The 17,734-nt window shown below is 41.9% G+C and overlaps 1 protein-coding gene across 1 annotated transcript in view; it reads right to left on the minus strand.

Moving 5' to 3' along the window:
* LOC127652091 (adhesion G protein-coupled receptor L3-like) overlaps positions 1-17,734 on the minus strand; it is a 156,878-nt gene that overhangs the window by 33,510 nt on the left and 105,634 nt on the right. Inside the window, exons 12-16 of the mRNA XM_052138153.1 lie at positions 7,050-7,172; positions 6,763-6,968; positions 5,869-6,045; positions 1,224-1,433; positions 660-880 (exon numbers count right to left, since the gene is read on the minus strand). Coding sequence (XP_051994113.1) covers positions 660-880; positions 1,224-1,433; positions 5,869-6,045; positions 6,763-6,968; positions 7,050-7,172 — 937 coding nt within the window. The remainder of the gene's footprint in view (positions 1-659; positions 881-1,223; positions 1,434-5,868; positions 6,046-6,762; positions 6,969-7,049; positions 7,173-17,734) is intronic.

Here is a 17,734-nt window from a genome sequence, read left to right on the forward strand (position 1 = left end):
TGATTCAGCGAGAATGAGGGCGGGGCCTTGATTTCGTGGCTTTACTTCCTGCTCACTACTGCGCAGGTCTGGTCCCGAAATCGCAACTGCGCAGACTCAAGTCCCAAGATGTCAGCGCCATATCGGGACACTGGCGGCTTCAGTTCTCACCAATGGAAAAGAGCGAAGGGGCGTCGTCCATCTTTTTTTACAGTCTATGTCATGAAACAACACATAAACATACCACATGTGGAAATGCGGTTGCACGCCCAAACGGTGAAATGTGCTTCATTGTCAGTCCAGTGATTAACATTAACAGTCGCTAATGTGAAGTGCAACAGATCAGGTATGTGTCGCGAATCCCACCTCTGTAGTGAGCATTGACTCTAACACTCCGGACTCCATTTCCCATAATCCCCGTATCTACTCAGCTATTTAATACTCACTCACACTCTTTGCGAAGTCTTGTTTTTCCCTGGCTGACATTTCCGAGGGTTATCTGTATTTACTGCCTAACCTGTGTATGATCCTGGACTGTTTACCCCGTTTTGACCCTTTTGACCTACTGTTACTGCATTGTTTACCTGATGATTGCCTGCCCTGACCTCTTGCCCTGATCTCTCTGATTTACTATTGCTGGTGATTGACGCCGTTATAATAGGCATTGGTTATATACGTACACTCTTTCGGTTCCATAGCTATGGTAGTCCACCGCAGCGGACACAGCCACTATAACAGCAGGCACTCCGTATCCGGTGAGATAGAAGTACTTGGTGCGCGAGTACTCGCTCTCGAACACTTCCACCAGCATGATGTACAGCTGTACGCCTTCAAGAAACATCCACGTAAACGCAGCCAGGAAGAAGAAATGCAGCAGGGCCGCAAACGCAGCGCACACAATCTGTAACCAAAACACACAGGAGCATAAACAAAGCTGAAGAGTATCTACACACTATCTGTGTGATCTGTGTCTTGCTGCTTTGTGTATTAATGGTCAGTTCTGGTATATGAGTATATTCTCACTCTCACTTTCTCTGATGACACAATGAGGTTTTTTGTTATTAACGACAGGTCAAAGACCAGCTCCATTTCTGTAATTAACAAGAGTCAGTTGCCCAACTTAACGACTGCAGGAATTGTGTCATATTTTGCAATCATTTTAAATCTTTCGAGGATATAAGGGACTTTCTGTGTGGTACTGGTGTGTGTGTGTGTGTGTGTGTGTGTGTGTGTGTGTGTCGTACAGGTTGGTCAGCACGGTTGATGCCGGTGAGAAAGAGCGTTTCGGCGATGAAGAGTGAGATGCAGAGGTTCTTGTGGATGGTGTTCCTGTCGCTTTGGAGACCGCGGAAAAAACAGAAGGTGAAGATGCATATGAGCAGACAGACCAGAGACAGCAGGATCCCCACCCACGTGATGACATCCAACAACAGCTCATGCACCTGGTCTGCTTTCTGAGAGGAGATAGAGAGAGAGAGAGAGATAGGGTGATAGAATGAGAGAGAGAGAGAGAGAGAGCGAGAGAGATAGAATGAGAGCGAGAGAGATAGAGAGAGAGAGATAGAGTGATAGAATAGAGAGAGATAGTGATAGAATGAGAGAGAGCGAGAGAGATAGAATGAGAGCGAGAGAGATAGAGAGAGAGAGATAGAGTGATAGAATAGAGAGAGATAGAGTGATAGAATGAGAGAGAGCGAGAGAGATAGAATGAGAGCGAGAGAGATAGTGATAGAATAGAGAGAGATAGTGATAGAATGAGAGAGAGAGAGAGAGCGAGAGAGATAGAATGAGAGCGAGAGAGATAGAGAGAGAGAGATAGAGTGATAAAATAGAGAGAGATAGAGTGATAGAATGAGAGAGAGAGATAGAGTGATAGAATAAGAGATAGAGAGAGATAGAGTGATAGAATAGAGAGAGAGAGAGAGAGAGTGATAGAATGAGAGATAGAGAGAGATAGAATAGAGAGAGATAGATAGAGTGATAGAATGAGAGAGAGAGTGATAGAATAGAGAGAGAGATAGTGATAGAATGAGAGATAGAGAGATAGTGATAGAATGAGAGTGAGAGAGAGAGAGTGATAGAATAGAGATAGAGTGATAGAATAGAGAGAGAGATAGAGTGATAGAATGAGAGATAAAGAGAGATAGAGTGATAGAATGAGAGTGAGAGTGATAGAATAGAGAGAGAGATAGTGATAGAATGAGAGATAAAGAGAGATAGAGTGATAGAATGAGAGATAGAGAGATAGAATAGAGAGAGATAGATAGAGTGATAGAATGAGAGAGAGAGTGATAGAATAGAGAGAGAGATAGTGATAGAATGAGAGATAGAGAGATAGTGATAGAATGAGAGTGAGAGAGAGAGTGATAGAATAGAGATAGAGTGATAGAATAGAGAGAGAGATAGAGTGATAGAATGAGAGATAAAGAGAGATAGAGTGATAGAATGAGAGTGAGAGTGATAGAATAGAGAGAGAGATAGTGATAGAATGAGAGATAAAGAGAGATAGAGTGATAGAATGAGAGAGAGAGTGATAGAATAGAGAGAGAGATAGTGATAGAATGAGAGATAGAGAGATAGTGATAGAATGAGAGTGAGAGAGAGAGTGATAGAATAGAGATAGAGTGATAGAATAGAGAGAGAGATATAGAGTGATAGAATGAGAGATAAAGAGATAGAGTGATAGAATGAGAGATAAAGAGAGATAGAGTGAGAGTGAGAGAGAGAGCGAGAGATAGAGAGATAGAGTGATAGAATGAGAGAGAGTGATAGAATAGAGAGAGAGATAGAGTGATAGAATGAGAGAGAGAGAGTGATAGAATGAGAGAGAGAGAGAGAGAGAGAGAGAGTGATAGAATGAGAGAGAGAGAGATAGAGTGATAGAATGAGAGAGAGAGAGATAGAATGAGAGAGAGAGATAGAGTGATAGAATGAGAGAGAGAGAGAGATAGAATGAGAGAGAGAGAGAGAGAGAGAGAGAGAGAGAGATTGTCAAAAAGGATGAATACAGTGGTAAATGCTGTTATAGACAGGCTTGAAAATTCAGTTTCTTAAAATTCACTTAAGATTTGCCTCAATTTCAATATATAAGTTGGAATTTGAATTGAATTGGCCACCTGTACCAGGAAGTTTAATTGGAATATCAAAGAAAGGAAGAGGTAGATTATATATATATATATATAAAACTATGGGGCCAATCAGGGAAGGACTGGCCATCAGGAGAGCTGAGGGGTCCGGTGGTTCAGCCTCGAAACGTGTCGCGATAAGCTAAAATGAGACACCGCGTTATTTTTACAACCACAGGACGACCACAAAAGGCCGCCGCGATATGCACAAAATGACAGACAACAACTTTTGCCTCCACCCCCATCCGGAATTTTTCTTCCCTGCCCAGCCCTGATACCGTCATAGCAATTCAAACTTGAAGTACCACCTGTTTTCAGCAGGGGGCAGTAATTGCAACTCGAGCTGTTTAAGCAATGCACAGCTGTACAGAGAACAAACCAAACTCTGAATGCAGAGATCTCGAGACGTGTCTTTCTACGTTTCTAACAACATTTAACTTCACACAGTGACCTAAAAACACAGTTTATGTGGCAAAGCAACCAAAGTGAGATGCTCAAGAGTCCGTCTGACGCATTTGATTCATTTATTAATTATATTCAATTAATTTGATTACTTAATCGGCATCTCATGCAATTAATTAGATTAAAAAAATATAATCGATTGACAGCCCTAATAATATTATAAATGTCATATATATTATACATGTAATATATATACGATACTATATGTATATATACAGTATAGAGAAAGAATGCTGTTTTATTTTAGGCTCACATCTGCCACATTCAGACAGGAAGTGCCTCACTGTTAGAGCTCAGACAGGAAGCTGCACTTGACCATGTTGGAACGAACGGCCCATTCATTTCATTTCAACATGAAAACTTTAAAGCACAACACTCAATGTTCAGTGAATGTGTGCAGTCATGCTTGCATCTACACACACACACACACACACACACACACACACACACACACACACATGGTTTTATTAATCATTCATACATATACGCAATGTTCATTAATGCAGCCTCAAGAGTGTGGGTCCAAACGATGTGTGCTTGTGTGAGTGAACGTTTAAGGTCAATCTTTCCCTCTGCACACAACATTTACATTTATGTGTATCTTGACCTTTTTCCTTTATGTTTTGTGCATAAATACATTTAGCAGTCTTCTATTCACACGCACACATGCATAAACGTCATGACATTTTAATGCATGTACAGTATGTTAGTCCCTACTATTAATCTGGGGATTCCACATTTATTGAGTCTGTTTATGAGTGATTGTATCTGTGTGAATGTGTGTGTGTGTGTGTGTGTGTGTGTGTGTGTGTGTGTGTGTGTGTGTGTGTGTGTGTGGGTGTTATGAGAGAGTGTGAAATATAAGCATGTCCTCTCTGAGATGACACACATTACACATGCTCAAGGCGAAAGCTGAGTGTCTGCAGGAGATCTGTGAGGTCTCTCTCAGCGGTGGATAACGTTAACTATTGCAGTGCTAGTGAAGTGTGGTTCAAACTGTTAAAGTGGGTCTGGCTGTGGCTCTAAGAGTAGCACAGCAACACATTTCTGACCACCACTTTACCAGGCATTACTACCAAATTCTGCAGAAATAGCCACATAAATTTAGCAAGGTTGATGTGCACTGCGGGAACTGCTAATCAATATGATATCTGTCATTATTTCCTCACTCTCTGTTTTTCTAAACCTGTATGACATTCTTTCATTTAAATAATTTAAAGGTACAGTGCACCCAAAAATGAAAATACTCTCATCATTTACTCACCCTCATGCCATCCCAGATGTGTGTGACTTTCTTTCTTCTGCTGAACACAAATTAAGATTTTTAGAAGAATGTTTCAGCTCTGTAGGTCCTTACAATGCAAGTGAATGGTGATCAGAACTTTGAAGCTCCAAAAAGCACATAAAGACAGCATAAAAGTAATCCAGAAGACTCCAGTGGTTTAATCCAAGCCTTCAGAAGTGATATGATAGATGTGGGTGACAAACAGATCAATATTTACGTCCTTTTTTACTATCAATTCCCAGTAGGTGGCGATAAGCACAAATAATATGAATTGCCAAAAACAAAAGAAGAAGAATGTGAAAGTGAAAGTGTAGATTTACAATATAAAATGACTTAAATGTTGATCTGTTTGTCACCCACATCTATTATATCACTTCTGAAGACATGGATTAAACCACTGGAGTCATATGGATTACTTTTATGATGCTTGTATGTGCTTTTTGTACCTTAAACGTTCTGGTAACCATTCACTCACATTGTATGGACCTAAAGAGCTGATGTGAAGAGGCCCCTTTTCCACCACTTGATCGTTGACATTGATCAATGTTGTGTGCGTGTGCGTCAGTGTAATGACCCTTGACACACTGCAAAGCTTCTGCCCTAATCCAACCAGTGTTCAGAACTCACACGGAGCTGAACAAAATGTCAGAATCTAACGTCAAATTGGAAAATTGGACATTTGAAAAATGAACGCTGTAAACATTTTTAATTAATCGCATGCATTAATGTACTAATTTCAAAAGCTCTAGTTCCTTTTAAGCTTTAAAGTGAGGCACTATCAAAAGCCATTGTATGGAAATCAGCGAAAGGGACATACTTCAAAATTCCTGGCTTTGTGTTCTGCATGAGAAAGAAACTCATAGGGGATTTGAATGTAAATAATAACAGAATGTAATTTTTGGGGGGTAAATTATTCCTTAAGCTGGTTTTATCTGGATTTTCCTGCAGGGTGAAGGCGTGGCTCCTCTTAAAATCCATCTGCTGAGAAGACAATGGTTTTCATAATGTGAGATTTACCTTGACCTCCACATGGGCCATTAGCACTGCAAAGTTGGTTAGATGTGTGCAGGAACAGGAGGTGTGTGTGCGATTGGTGCCCAGTAGTCTGCAGTCTTGAGTGGACCAGTATCCCGTCATGGTGCGTTTGGAATAACTCCAAAAGGAGCAGTTTGGATTGAAGTTCTCTTCCGATTGCTGGAATTAAAAGACAGGCACAACATCATACATACTATTTTTTTCAATGGCATAATGCTCGCCTATGATGTTCGAATGGTGGAAATGGATGGACGAATCACAAAGTTAATGCATATGACATTATCATAGTATTGGATGCTAGTCGGTAGTCTGAGGTGAATGATATCTGTGCATTTTATCTGTAAACCACATAAATATCAAATGGAACTGGAACATGAATTTAAAAACCCCAAATGCTGACGGGCCTGGGTAGCCTGGGTATTGACGCTGACTATCACCCCTGGAGTCGCAAGTTTGAATCCAGGGCGTGCTGAGTGACTCCAGCCAGGTCTCCTAAGCAACCAAATTGGCCCGGTTGCTAGGGAGGGTACAGTCACATGGGGTAACCTCATGATTAGTGGTTCTTGCTCTCAATGGGGCGTGTGGCGAGTTGTGTGTGGATCGTGGAGAGTAGCATGAGCCTCCACATGCTGCGAGTCTCCGCGGTGTCATGCACAAAGAGTCACGTGATAAGAAGCAACTGAGACTTGTCCTCCTCCACACGGACTGAGGCGAGTAACCGCACCACCACGAGGACCTACCAAGTAGTGGGAATTGGGCGTTCCAAAATTGGAACGCCCAATCCTCATTGCAAGTCCACCACATGCCACTATATCAGATTATGTTAGAATGAAACTAACAGGCTCATAAAGGTGGGAATGTGAGTTCATGTAGTACCTGTATGTGTCTGACAGTGAAGACCACAGGTTCAGACAGGTAGACCTTGTTACTGTCTTTATTAATGGCTGCGGTAATAACAGGTGAGTTGACAATCAGGGAATAGTTTGGATAGGCCGCTTCGCTGCCCAGTCGCACGCTAGCGTTCTCTGTGGACAGGTACTGGCCCAGGTTCTTATAGAGAACTAGTGCCAGGCGGATCTCACCTGAGGAACACAAAAGAACATTCTGCCTTTCAAGTGCCAGAAGACTTCGGAGACAAAGACAGATGAAAATGGAGAGTTTACCATTGCGTCCTTGTTGTTTGAGTGTGTTGGCTGAGAGAAGGATGGAGTTTCCGGTTAGTCCAGATTGAGGAAAGCTTAGATCAGCCAGACTGCCATCTGTACTAAGACGTGCCACCTCGAGCTCTGCAAAATACATAAACATGTTTACAACCAGACACTGCCCCTTATCACACTGGAGGGGAGTTGCACCAATCAAGTTGCATGAAGTAGTCATACTATATGAATAGTATTTATAGCAGTGCAACAGTTAAAAACCAACTGGGGGAATAAAATGGTGTAATTGAAGGAAGAATGCATTTAAAACATGTTTAGCATTAGAGGTGGGAATGATACAGATTTCCTGATTCGATTTGACTGCATTCAATATCGATTCATGTGCCCAATGAAAAAGTTACTCGCCTCAATCTGGGTGGCGGAGGATAAGTCTCAGTTGCCTCCGCTTCTGAGACCGTCAATCCGCGCGTCTTATCCCGTGACTCATTGTGCATGACACCGGGGAGACTCACAGCGTGTGGAGGCTCATGCTACTCTTCACGATCCACGCACAACTCACCTCACACCCCATTGAGAGCGAGAACCACTAATCGCGACCACAAGGAGGTTACCCCATGTGACTCTACCCTCCCTAGCAACCGGGCCAATTTGGTTGCTTAGGAGACCTGGCTGGAGTCACTCAGCACGCCATGGATTTGAACTCGCGACTCCAGGGGTGCTAGTCAGCGTCAATACTCGCCGAGCTAACCAGACCCCCGCAAGACATTGTATTTCATATATCATTTTTTTGTTACTTATTTATTATTTACTTGCAAAATTTGTATTATTTACAAGTGTTTACATTGAATTGTTGAACACGTGCTAAAACCGGTACTGTACCTTTAAGAAAAAACAGCATCATCTGTAAACAACGCATTTAAATGAGTGCATGTTTACTAGAGACTAGTCGAATGGCTTTACCTCATCTGAGCAATGCATGATTAGAATTAAATGTTTTTTTGTAGTTCCTCCCCTTTTTCACCCAATTTGGAATTCCCAATGCGCTCCAAGTCCTTGTGGTCGCATAGTGACTCGCCTCAATCCGGGTGGCGGCGGACGAATCCCAGTTGCCTCCACGTCTGAGACCGTCAATCCGCGCATCTTATCACGTGCGGCATCCGTGCACAACTCACCACGCGCCCCACCGAGAGCAAGAACCACATTATAGCGACCACGAGGAGGTTACCCCACGTAACTCTACCCTCCCTAGCAACAGGGCCAATTTGGTTGCTTAGGAAATCTGGCTGGGCTTCACGACTAAACTACACAATTACTGGTGAGTGAAATGTAAACATTGACCAGCCAGTTGCCAAATATATTCACTTAAGTCGCATAGCGTGCGATTTGGTTGCAAATGCGAGTGATTTCCTGTCATTGTCGTGGAGAGTTGCGCATTGAGTCAAAGATCGATCTTGGGATTTACAGAATCCGATTAAATCGAAAATCTATATTTGTACCCACTCCTATTTAGCGTGCTCTACATGTTAAACATGCTCTTTTAATAGAAGCAGATAATGAAAGTACATCAAATGCGGAAATGTGCGTTTTACATTTCTTAAAGGGATAGTTCACCCAAAAATGAACTCGATCATTAACTCACACATGTTGTTAGGCAGAATGCTAGCTTTAGTCACCATTCACTTTCATTGTATAGAAAAAGGAATGCAGTGAATGTACATGGTGACTGAGTCTGACATTCTGCAGAATAACCCAATAAACTATAGAAAAATTTAATTGTTATTAAACTTAAAAAGGTTTTTCCCCATCTAAATGTGCCGAAAGCTTTGGGATGTAAAGATTTATGATTGAATTAAATATTCACGGAAAAAGAAACATGTTTGCGTCTACAAATTAGTGTTTGCGTAGATTTGCCGAACTCATAAATATATCAAACAAGGTCTATAAATCCTTCATTATACAGTATGTGCTTAAGCCACAGCATTGTGAGCAATGTTTATTTATTGAGTTAGGATGAAAGACACCTTTGGCTGGCTAAATAGCTTTATAAATTCACTTTGAGATATGAACGTATGTGTGTGTGAATGTGGTATAACACATCAGCTTTCGAAGTCTACAGTTCCCTGAAGGGAGCGGTGAGTTATACACAGTGTTATGAAGTTATACATCTTTAAATCACATCTGAATCTTTGTGTGCACACATGTGCAAGTGTGTGTGTGTGTGTGTGTGTGTGAGCTTTATTAAAATCCTTTTCCTCATATCTGCGGGTGGTCTCTAGGCCAAGCTACAGGTGGTTTATGTAATTTTCCGCACAGGTTTGTAATATAAAGTACAGAAAATACAGCTCTGCGTGTGTGTGTGTGTGTGTGTGTGTGTGTGTGAGCGCAAGTGTGCCCTTTATGAAATACGGATTGCAGCTAAATCTCAAACCAGATAAAAACCTTATTAAAGGCAAATTATTAACACCCTTCCGGCCCCATTTTAGTCACTCTACGGTAATTTATTTACACACAACATCATACCGTACCTCTGTAATAATCACAATGATGTTCCTGAGATGAGTTGTAATTATACAAGTCAGATGATGCAAGTTCTTGGATGTAACATGTTGTACATCCTGATCTACAGACTGAATCACTGAGCTTGTGACAGATTTACAGTGGTCTTATCCTCCTGAGACCTGCCTTACAGTGAAACGCAACATAGATTACCTGCTAGAGATTTTGGCCTGGGAAAATAATCACCATAGATAAAAGAAAAGATTTTGAAACAGAAAGACACACACACACACACACACACACACACACAAAGCAAACCTGAAGGAATAAATGTATACCCCCTCCACGGTAATGATCAGAGGAATATAGCATTTGTGTGTTTGTTTGTGTATGTGTACTGTATGTGTGTGGTGTGTGTGTGTGTGTGTATGTGTTGTGTGTTGTGTGTGTTGTATGTGTTTTGTGTGTATGTGTGTTTTGTGTGTGTATGTGTGTGTGATTGTACGTGTGTGTGTATGTATGTGTGTGTGTTTTTTGTGTGTTGTGTGTGTGTGTGTTTTGTGTGTGCATGTGGTGTGTGTGTTGTTTTGTGTGTATTGTTTGTGTTGTGTGTGTGTGTGTGTGTGTCGTGTGTGTTGTCTATGTGTGTATGTGTTGTGTGTGTGTTTTGTGTGTATGTGTGTGTGTGTCTGTGTCGTGTGTGTTGTTATGTGTGTATGTGTGTGTGAGTGTGTATGTGTTGTGTGTGTGTGCGTGTTTTTGTGATTTACGAGGACAATTTTGTAAGTTACAAATTAGTAATTTCAAGGGTATTATGCTATAAATGTGATTTATGAGGACATTTCTAGTGTCCCCATAATTCAAATCGCTTAAAAATCAAACTAAACAATGTTTTATTGAAAATGTAAAAATGCAGAAGGTTTTCTGTGAGGGTTAGGTTTAGGGGTAGGGTTAGGTTTAGGGGATAGAATCTATAGTTTGTACAGTATAAAAGTCATTATGTCTATGGAAAGTCCTCATAATGATAGGTAGACCAACATGTGTGTGTGTGTGTGTGTGTGTGTGTGTATGTATGTGTGTGTATGTGTGTTTGTATGTGTGTGTGAGTGTGTGTGTGTGTGTGTGTGTGTGTGTGTGTGTGTGTGTATATATGTGTGTGCATATGTGTGTTAGTGTGTGTTTTGTTTGTGTGTATTTGTGGGTATGTGTGTGTGTAAGAGAGCAAAATAGAGAGAGAGAGGAAGATCCATAAGAAACAGAACAGCCCAGTTATATAAAATACTTCAAGCACTGCACAGCAGATACTGTTTGGTGCCATCAAAGCACACACACACACACACACACACACACACACACACACACACACACACACACACAGGCTGCAGGGGTGCTCACACTGTGCTAACCTAATTAGCTACATCTAGTCTTCAAAGAAAACTCTGCGTCGAAATACACACAGACACATACACGAGTGTAATCTATAAACATGCTGTATTGAAAACATAAAAAGTTGTTTTGATCTTTCTGCTGGTATTTTGTTTTAAAGAGATTATCTTTGTATTTACAGAGCATCTAAATATGACAATATCTGCATTCTGTCTAAAAAAAAAAGCAATTTCCAACATATTCCCTTTTCTCTTTAGTCTACACATACGTCAAGCACAAGCTCATGGCAGACAGAAAGAAGGGGGAGAGTTACAGAGAAAGAGAGAGGGCGAGCAGAAACCCGTTAATGATGGGAGATTTTGTCTGTGAGATTAAGATTAGCTTTCGGCTAAGATTTGAGACTGAAGATCAAAAAGCGAAGAATGAACGTTTATAGAAAAAAAAACATTTCTTAAAGGAAGAAGTTCTGAATATTCATTTCCTGATTAAGTCTTACGTAAAGGACATTCTGTAACATTATATAAAAGGGAAGGTTTCAACTTGAAATTCTCATCAGATGAGTCATGTTCAAAGTCGTTTGCAGAGTGCAGATAAACGGCAAATTGCTCTATTGCTTGGCAACCATAACAGCCAACCGTTAGGATAGTGAACTTATTATTTGCCGGAAGAAAGGGGCTGCAACAGTCTTGTTACAGAAGTAAAAATGCCATTTTCTCAATAGGGGATAAACTTTATAAAGCTTTGCAACCTCAGGGCTCATGGTAAGTTTGTCTTCAATCCGTCCATGTTATGACCTATTATTTTTCCAAAAAGTTTGAATAGAGGGATTTCTCGTCAAGAACTACAATAGCAATGATTTAAAGGGAAAGCATCCACCAATAACAGAATTGTGGCGAACAAAGCGCACCAAACAAGCACTGCGGCGACCGTTAGTTACCCAAAAATGCTCTCATCATTTACTCACCCTCATGCCATCCCAGATGTGTGTGACTATCTTTCTTCTGCAGAACACAAATGATGATTTTTAGAAGAATGTTTCAGCTCTGTAGGTCCTTACAATGCAAGTGAATGGTGACCAGAACTTTGAAGCTCCAAAAAGCACATAAAGGCAGCATAAACGTAATCCAGAAGACTCCAGTGGTTTAATCCACGTCTTCAGAAGTGATATGATAGATGTGGGCGACCAGAACTCCCAAAAACCACATATGAAGAATGTAAGAACGTGCAAGTGAAAGTGGAGATTTTTTACTATAAATCTCCACTTTCACATTTACATTCTTCTTTTGTTTGTTGGCGATTCCTATTCTACATGCATATCGCCATCTACTGGTTGGGGCTGTTCAAAGGTGGAGATTTATAGTAAAAAAGGACTTAAATATTGATCTGTTTCTCACCTACACCTATCATAACGCTTCTGAAGACATGGATTAAACCACTGGAGACACATGGATTACTTTTATGCTGCCTTTATGTGCTTTCTAGAGCGTCAAAGTTCTGGTCACCATTCACTTGCATTATAAGGACCTACAGAGCTGAAATATTCTTCTAAAAATCTTAATTTGTGTTCTGCAGAAGAAAGAAAGTCAAACACATCTGAGATGGCATGAGGGTGAGTAAATGATGAGGGAATTTTCATTTTTGGGTGAACTGCCCCTTTAAGTACACAGTCTTGCACCTTTGTCTTCTTGTCTGATTTCCAAATATTTGATGCATCAAATGAAAGTTTGTAATGTTGTGTTTAACTCAGAGCTGGTTGATTTGGTAAGTGGCTTAGAACTGTTTTATAAAGGATTTCATGAAATTCCTACATAGGAAATTAATGGGAAAATACTTCCGGAAATACGACTGAACGTAGAAGTTGCAGTGCTGTTGCCGGCTTTTAATTAATGCAGAAAGCCACTCGAGTCCATTTCACCATTGTTAAGGGTGAAGCATACGTGAAGCATCACTCTGCTTCAGGTAATGCCTACGAACACCCCTTAGCCCTGGTGCATACAGACACATACGTCGCATAAGTGCACATCCGATGATTTTTGTATATGTCAGAATCACATAGATGCTTTCTAATATCGCTTATCTTTTGACAAAACCCTCCAAACATCAACCTTGAAAAAACCCTCAAGGCCGTCCGACTAAGGCAGATGTTCATGTGCCAAAAAGAAAAGGAAAAAACACAAGTGATGAAATGAGAGAGGGGAAAAAAGCAAGGCTAGAGGGCAATCCCATGGAGAGCCGTTTCTCTCAAATGAGATGCATGTGAACTGGCCTTGAGTGGTGGAATGGCGGATAAATTGTTTGCCAGGAACGATAAATTTCCCCCTTTGCACAGTGAAAGCACTGGAGCAGAACCGAGCGGTTAGCATGGATCTATGATTGACCCCCCATCCCATTTTCTCTTCTCTATGTTTTTGTTTTCTCTCATTTATTCTCTTCTTCTCCCTTTCATCCTCTCTTTTCCACTCACACTGCATTTGCTGTCTGGTAATGTCCCGTTCATTCCGTCTCCTCCCCAGTGTTGTTCTTCCTGCTGTTCTTCTGTCCTCACTTGTTAAGTTTCAAATCTTTGCCACTGACTCCCAACTTTCTTCCTCTCTATTCTTTCACCGTCTCTCTCTGTCTGCTGTAAAGCTTCCTGCCTTTGTGTCAACGTGTGTGTGTGTGTGAGCGTGTGTGTGTGAGTGAGTGTGTTTGTGTGTGTGAGTGTGTGAGTGTGTGTGTGTGTGTGTGTGTGTGTGTGTGTGTGAGTGTGTGTGTGAGTGTGTGTGTGTGTGTGTGTGCGTGTGAGTGAGTGTGTGTGTTTGTGTGTGTGCGTGAGTGATTGTGTGTGTGTGTGCGTGTGAGTGTGTGTGTGCGTGTATGTGTGTGTGTATGGGTGTGTGTTTGTGTGCATGTGTGAGTTTGTGTTTGTGTGTGTGTGTGTGTGTGTGTGAGTGAGTGTGCGTGCGTGTGTGAGTGAGTGTGCGTGCGTGTGAGTGTGAGCGTGTATTTATCACTTTGTGGGGACCAAATGTCCCCATAAGGATAGTAAAACCCGAAATTTTTGACCTTGTGGGGACATTTTGTCGGTCCCCATGAGGAAAACAGCTTATAAATCATACTAAATGATGTTTTTGAAAAGGTAAAAATGCAGAAAGTTTTCTGTGAGGGTTAGGTTTAGGGGTAGGGTTAGGTTTAGGGGATAGAATATAAAGTTTGTACAGTATAAAAACCATTATGTCTATGGAAAGTCCCCATAAAACATGGAAACACAACATGTGTGTGTGTGTGAGTGTGTGTGTGAGTGCATGTGTGTGTGAGTTTGTGTGTGAGTTTGTGTGCGTGTGTGTGTGCGTGAGTGTGTGTGTGTGTGTGTGTGTGTGTGTGTGTGTGTGTGCTTGTCTGTGTGTGTGCGTGTGTGTGTGTGCGTGTGTGAGTGTGTGTGTGTGCGTGTGTGAGTGTGTGCATGAGTGTGGGTGTGCATGTGTGAGTGTGTGTGTGAGTGTGGGTGTGCATGTGTGAGTGTGTGCATGAGTGTGGGTGTGAGTGTGTGCGTGAGTGTGTGCATGTGTGTGTGAGTGAGTGCATGTGTGTGTGTGTGAGTGTGTGTGTGAGTTTGTGTGTGTGTGTGTGTGAGTTCGTGTGTGTGCATGTGTGTGTGTGAGTTTGTGTGTGTGTGCGTGAGTGTGTGTGTGAGTTTATGTGTGCGTGTGTGTGTGTGTGTGAGTTTATGTGTGTGTGTGTGTGAGTTTATGTGTGTGTGTGTGTGTGTGTGTGTGTGTGTGTGTGTGTGTGTGTGTGTGAGTGTGTGTGTGAGTTTATGTGTGTGTGCGTGTGTGTGTGTGTGTGTGTGAGTTTATGTGTGTGTGTGAGTGTGAGTTTGTGTGTGTGTGTGTGAGTGTGTGTGTGAGTTTATGTGTGTGCGTGTGTGTGTGTGTGTGTGTGTGAGTTTGTGTGTGTGTGTGTGTGTGTGTGTGTGTGTGTGTGCAAGTTCATTGTTTTGAGTGATTGCTTCAGCTCTGAAATTTCATACCCGTGTTTTGATTAATGTCTTTGTTATGAATGATATGTGTGTGTGTGTGTGTGTGTGTGTGTGTGTGTGTGTGTGTGTGTGTGTGTGTGTGTGTGTGTGTGTGTGTGTGTGTGGGGCACATCAGTGCGAGACATTTTTTAAATGAACAAACGAAGCCACAAAACTAAATAATAAAAAAAGAACCAAGTGGTAATACACAAACACACTCTGACTGCACACAAACTCACATTTGAACAAACATATCTAAACAGAAGAATAACAATTTTTATTATAAACATAATTAAGCTTGTCAGAATAAAATAAAATATATATATGGGACGTTGACCATGTATTTTTTTCATTGTTTCGGGCTGTCACAGTTATGACATTTACTGACGATAAATTGTCAAAAAAATTATTGCAATTACGGCATTTAATTGTCTGTTTTAGGGCTTTTATGATTATTGTCATATAAATTGTCATATTTGTTAAGGTGCATGTGTGCTTCATACACATAATGGTGCGTTCACATACAACACGAAAAAAAATGTCACCTCGCATTGCTCGCGCGAGTTTGACCGCTGGATTATAAATGTTAAAGTTCAACCAATAGCTGGAATCAAGTAGACGCGCATATTTTCAGAACTTACCAGGTAGTCCAACGTCCTCGCTCACTTTCCACCAAGCGATGTCTTTTTTCGTCCGGTCGTTGTACATGTATGACGTTGTGTTATACAATTCCGGGTGCCCACACACCGCTACAACAATTTTAGCATCCATTATTCCAGATTTCTTCTGCTACTATGTCAGTACGTCAGTGACATCTGGACATTCTCAAAGCTGATATGCTTTCACGACAATGCTTCAAGCGAATCACTCGCTCGAGTTGAAAGATTTTGCGAGTTTGAGTCGCATCATTCAATTCATTTGCGCCGCCCGCCGTGAATTCGCATCTATTCGCATCTATTCTTTGCATTGCCTTTGTATGTAATCACGCCGCGCGTAATGCTCACTTTCCGTTGTATGTGAACGCACCATAAAGAAGTCATTTTACATATTTAAATTTAAGTATATAAATCAAATAATAAAATAGAGAAATATGATTTCCTTTTAAGGCTTTAACACTTTATGAATGACATGAAAATATCAAAACACTTTACATTTACATTTATGCATTTGGCAGACGCTTTTATCCAAAGTGACTTACAGTGCACTTATTACAGGGACAATCCCCCAGAGCAACCTGGAGTTAAGTGTCTTGCCCAAGGACACAATGGTGGTGACTGTGGGGATTAGAACCAGCAACCTTCTGATTAACAGATATGTGCTTTAGCTCACTACACCACCACCACTCCAAGTGCAAGTTGACTCTTTATGTGTCAAAAGTGCATGCGCTAACCCACAGCGCCACGTCACCCCAATATCCAACTGACTAAATCACTGCCCTTTTAATTCATAACAATTTATCATTGGTTTGAAGATTGAATATAAATCGGATTAAATAAATCAGGCTCCACTGCACTCCACGGGCTCACAGTTTCAAGCGTGCCCATTCATTCCCAAGCAGCTTGAAGGAAACTGCCTCCTGCCTGCACTCACTCACAGTGTAAGAGCTGTTAACAGTATGCTGGAGCGTTCCATAATTAACACAGCAATGGTTTCAAATGTCACGCTTGAATGGTCATATTGATCCATAATCATAAATATCATCACTCTGGAGAATGAAGCTTTGCCTAGCACGTTCTTTCCGTGTATATGTGAGTATTTGTGTCGGTCCTTAACTCATTTGACAACTTCTGTCCTCTTATACAAGATAAGACACGATTTCCTCTGCAGACCCCCTGTGTGGACTGCTCTTATGTTTATCACAGACACGCTTTGTTACATCTGGCTTGAGTACACTTGAAACGAGTGTGAGTCCCTGCTGTCTACCTCTAATGTGATCATGTGTTTCGTAAGCATGTTTAGAAGATGGTTACATGCACACTGTCCAACATACAAGCACCTTTTCCACCAGCAGCCTCACGATCGTTATTGTTTACATTTAATGCATATAATAATTACCATGCAATTCTTATTTAATCATGACATACTAAGCATTATTGTCAAGCCGGTTCTCGCCTCCTCCTTTCCATTGAACTCCCTTTACACTGGTGCCGAAGACCCGGGAAAGAGGAGGGATACGCCGTAGTGGAGTTCTCTCCGCTATCATCCACCCCAATGGAGCAGCCGTGGCCGTCTTCCGGGGACGAGCGAGCACGGCTGCCTTGAAGCGGACGAATTGGTCGGCGACCACGAGGGGAGAAGGGGCTCCTAACCGACTGCCTGGAGAGGTCAAGGCCGCTGCCAGGGGCGGAGGAGACCCCTACCAGCTGCTGAAATGCGGCGGGGTCTAAGACCGCCGACCACGAGCAGGGAGGGGCTCACTGCCGACCGCCTGGAGAGTGAGAACCACTGCCAGGGGCGGGGGAGACCCCTTCTGTTCCCCGAGAACGTGGCAGGGCGTTCATCCACCTGGATGATGCGACGGCAGCCATAGTGTGCCAGTACGCTCACCACACACCAGCTATTGGTGGAGAGGAGGGAGTAGAGTGATACAGCCAATTAATGGATGGGGATTATTTGGAGGCCATGATTGAGAAGGGCCAATGGGGGGAATATGGCCAGGACACCAGGGTTACACCCCTACTTTTTTCGAGAAGTGTCCTGGGATTTTTACTGGCCACAGAGAGTGGCCACTTAATTTAACTAGCTAAATTTACTTAGCGAGTTTTAGCAGTGAAAAAGTTTAGCATTTACTTACTAGCGACATTGAGCTAAC

This window comes from Xyrauchen texanus, chromosome 11 (assembly GCF_025860055.1).
Source record: "Xyrauchen texanus isolate HMW12.3.18 chromosome 11, RBS_HiC_50CHRs, whole genome shotgun sequence".
Lineage (NCBI taxonomy): Eukaryota > Metazoa > Chordata > Actinopteri > Cypriniformes > Catostomidae > Xyrauchen > Xyrauchen texanus.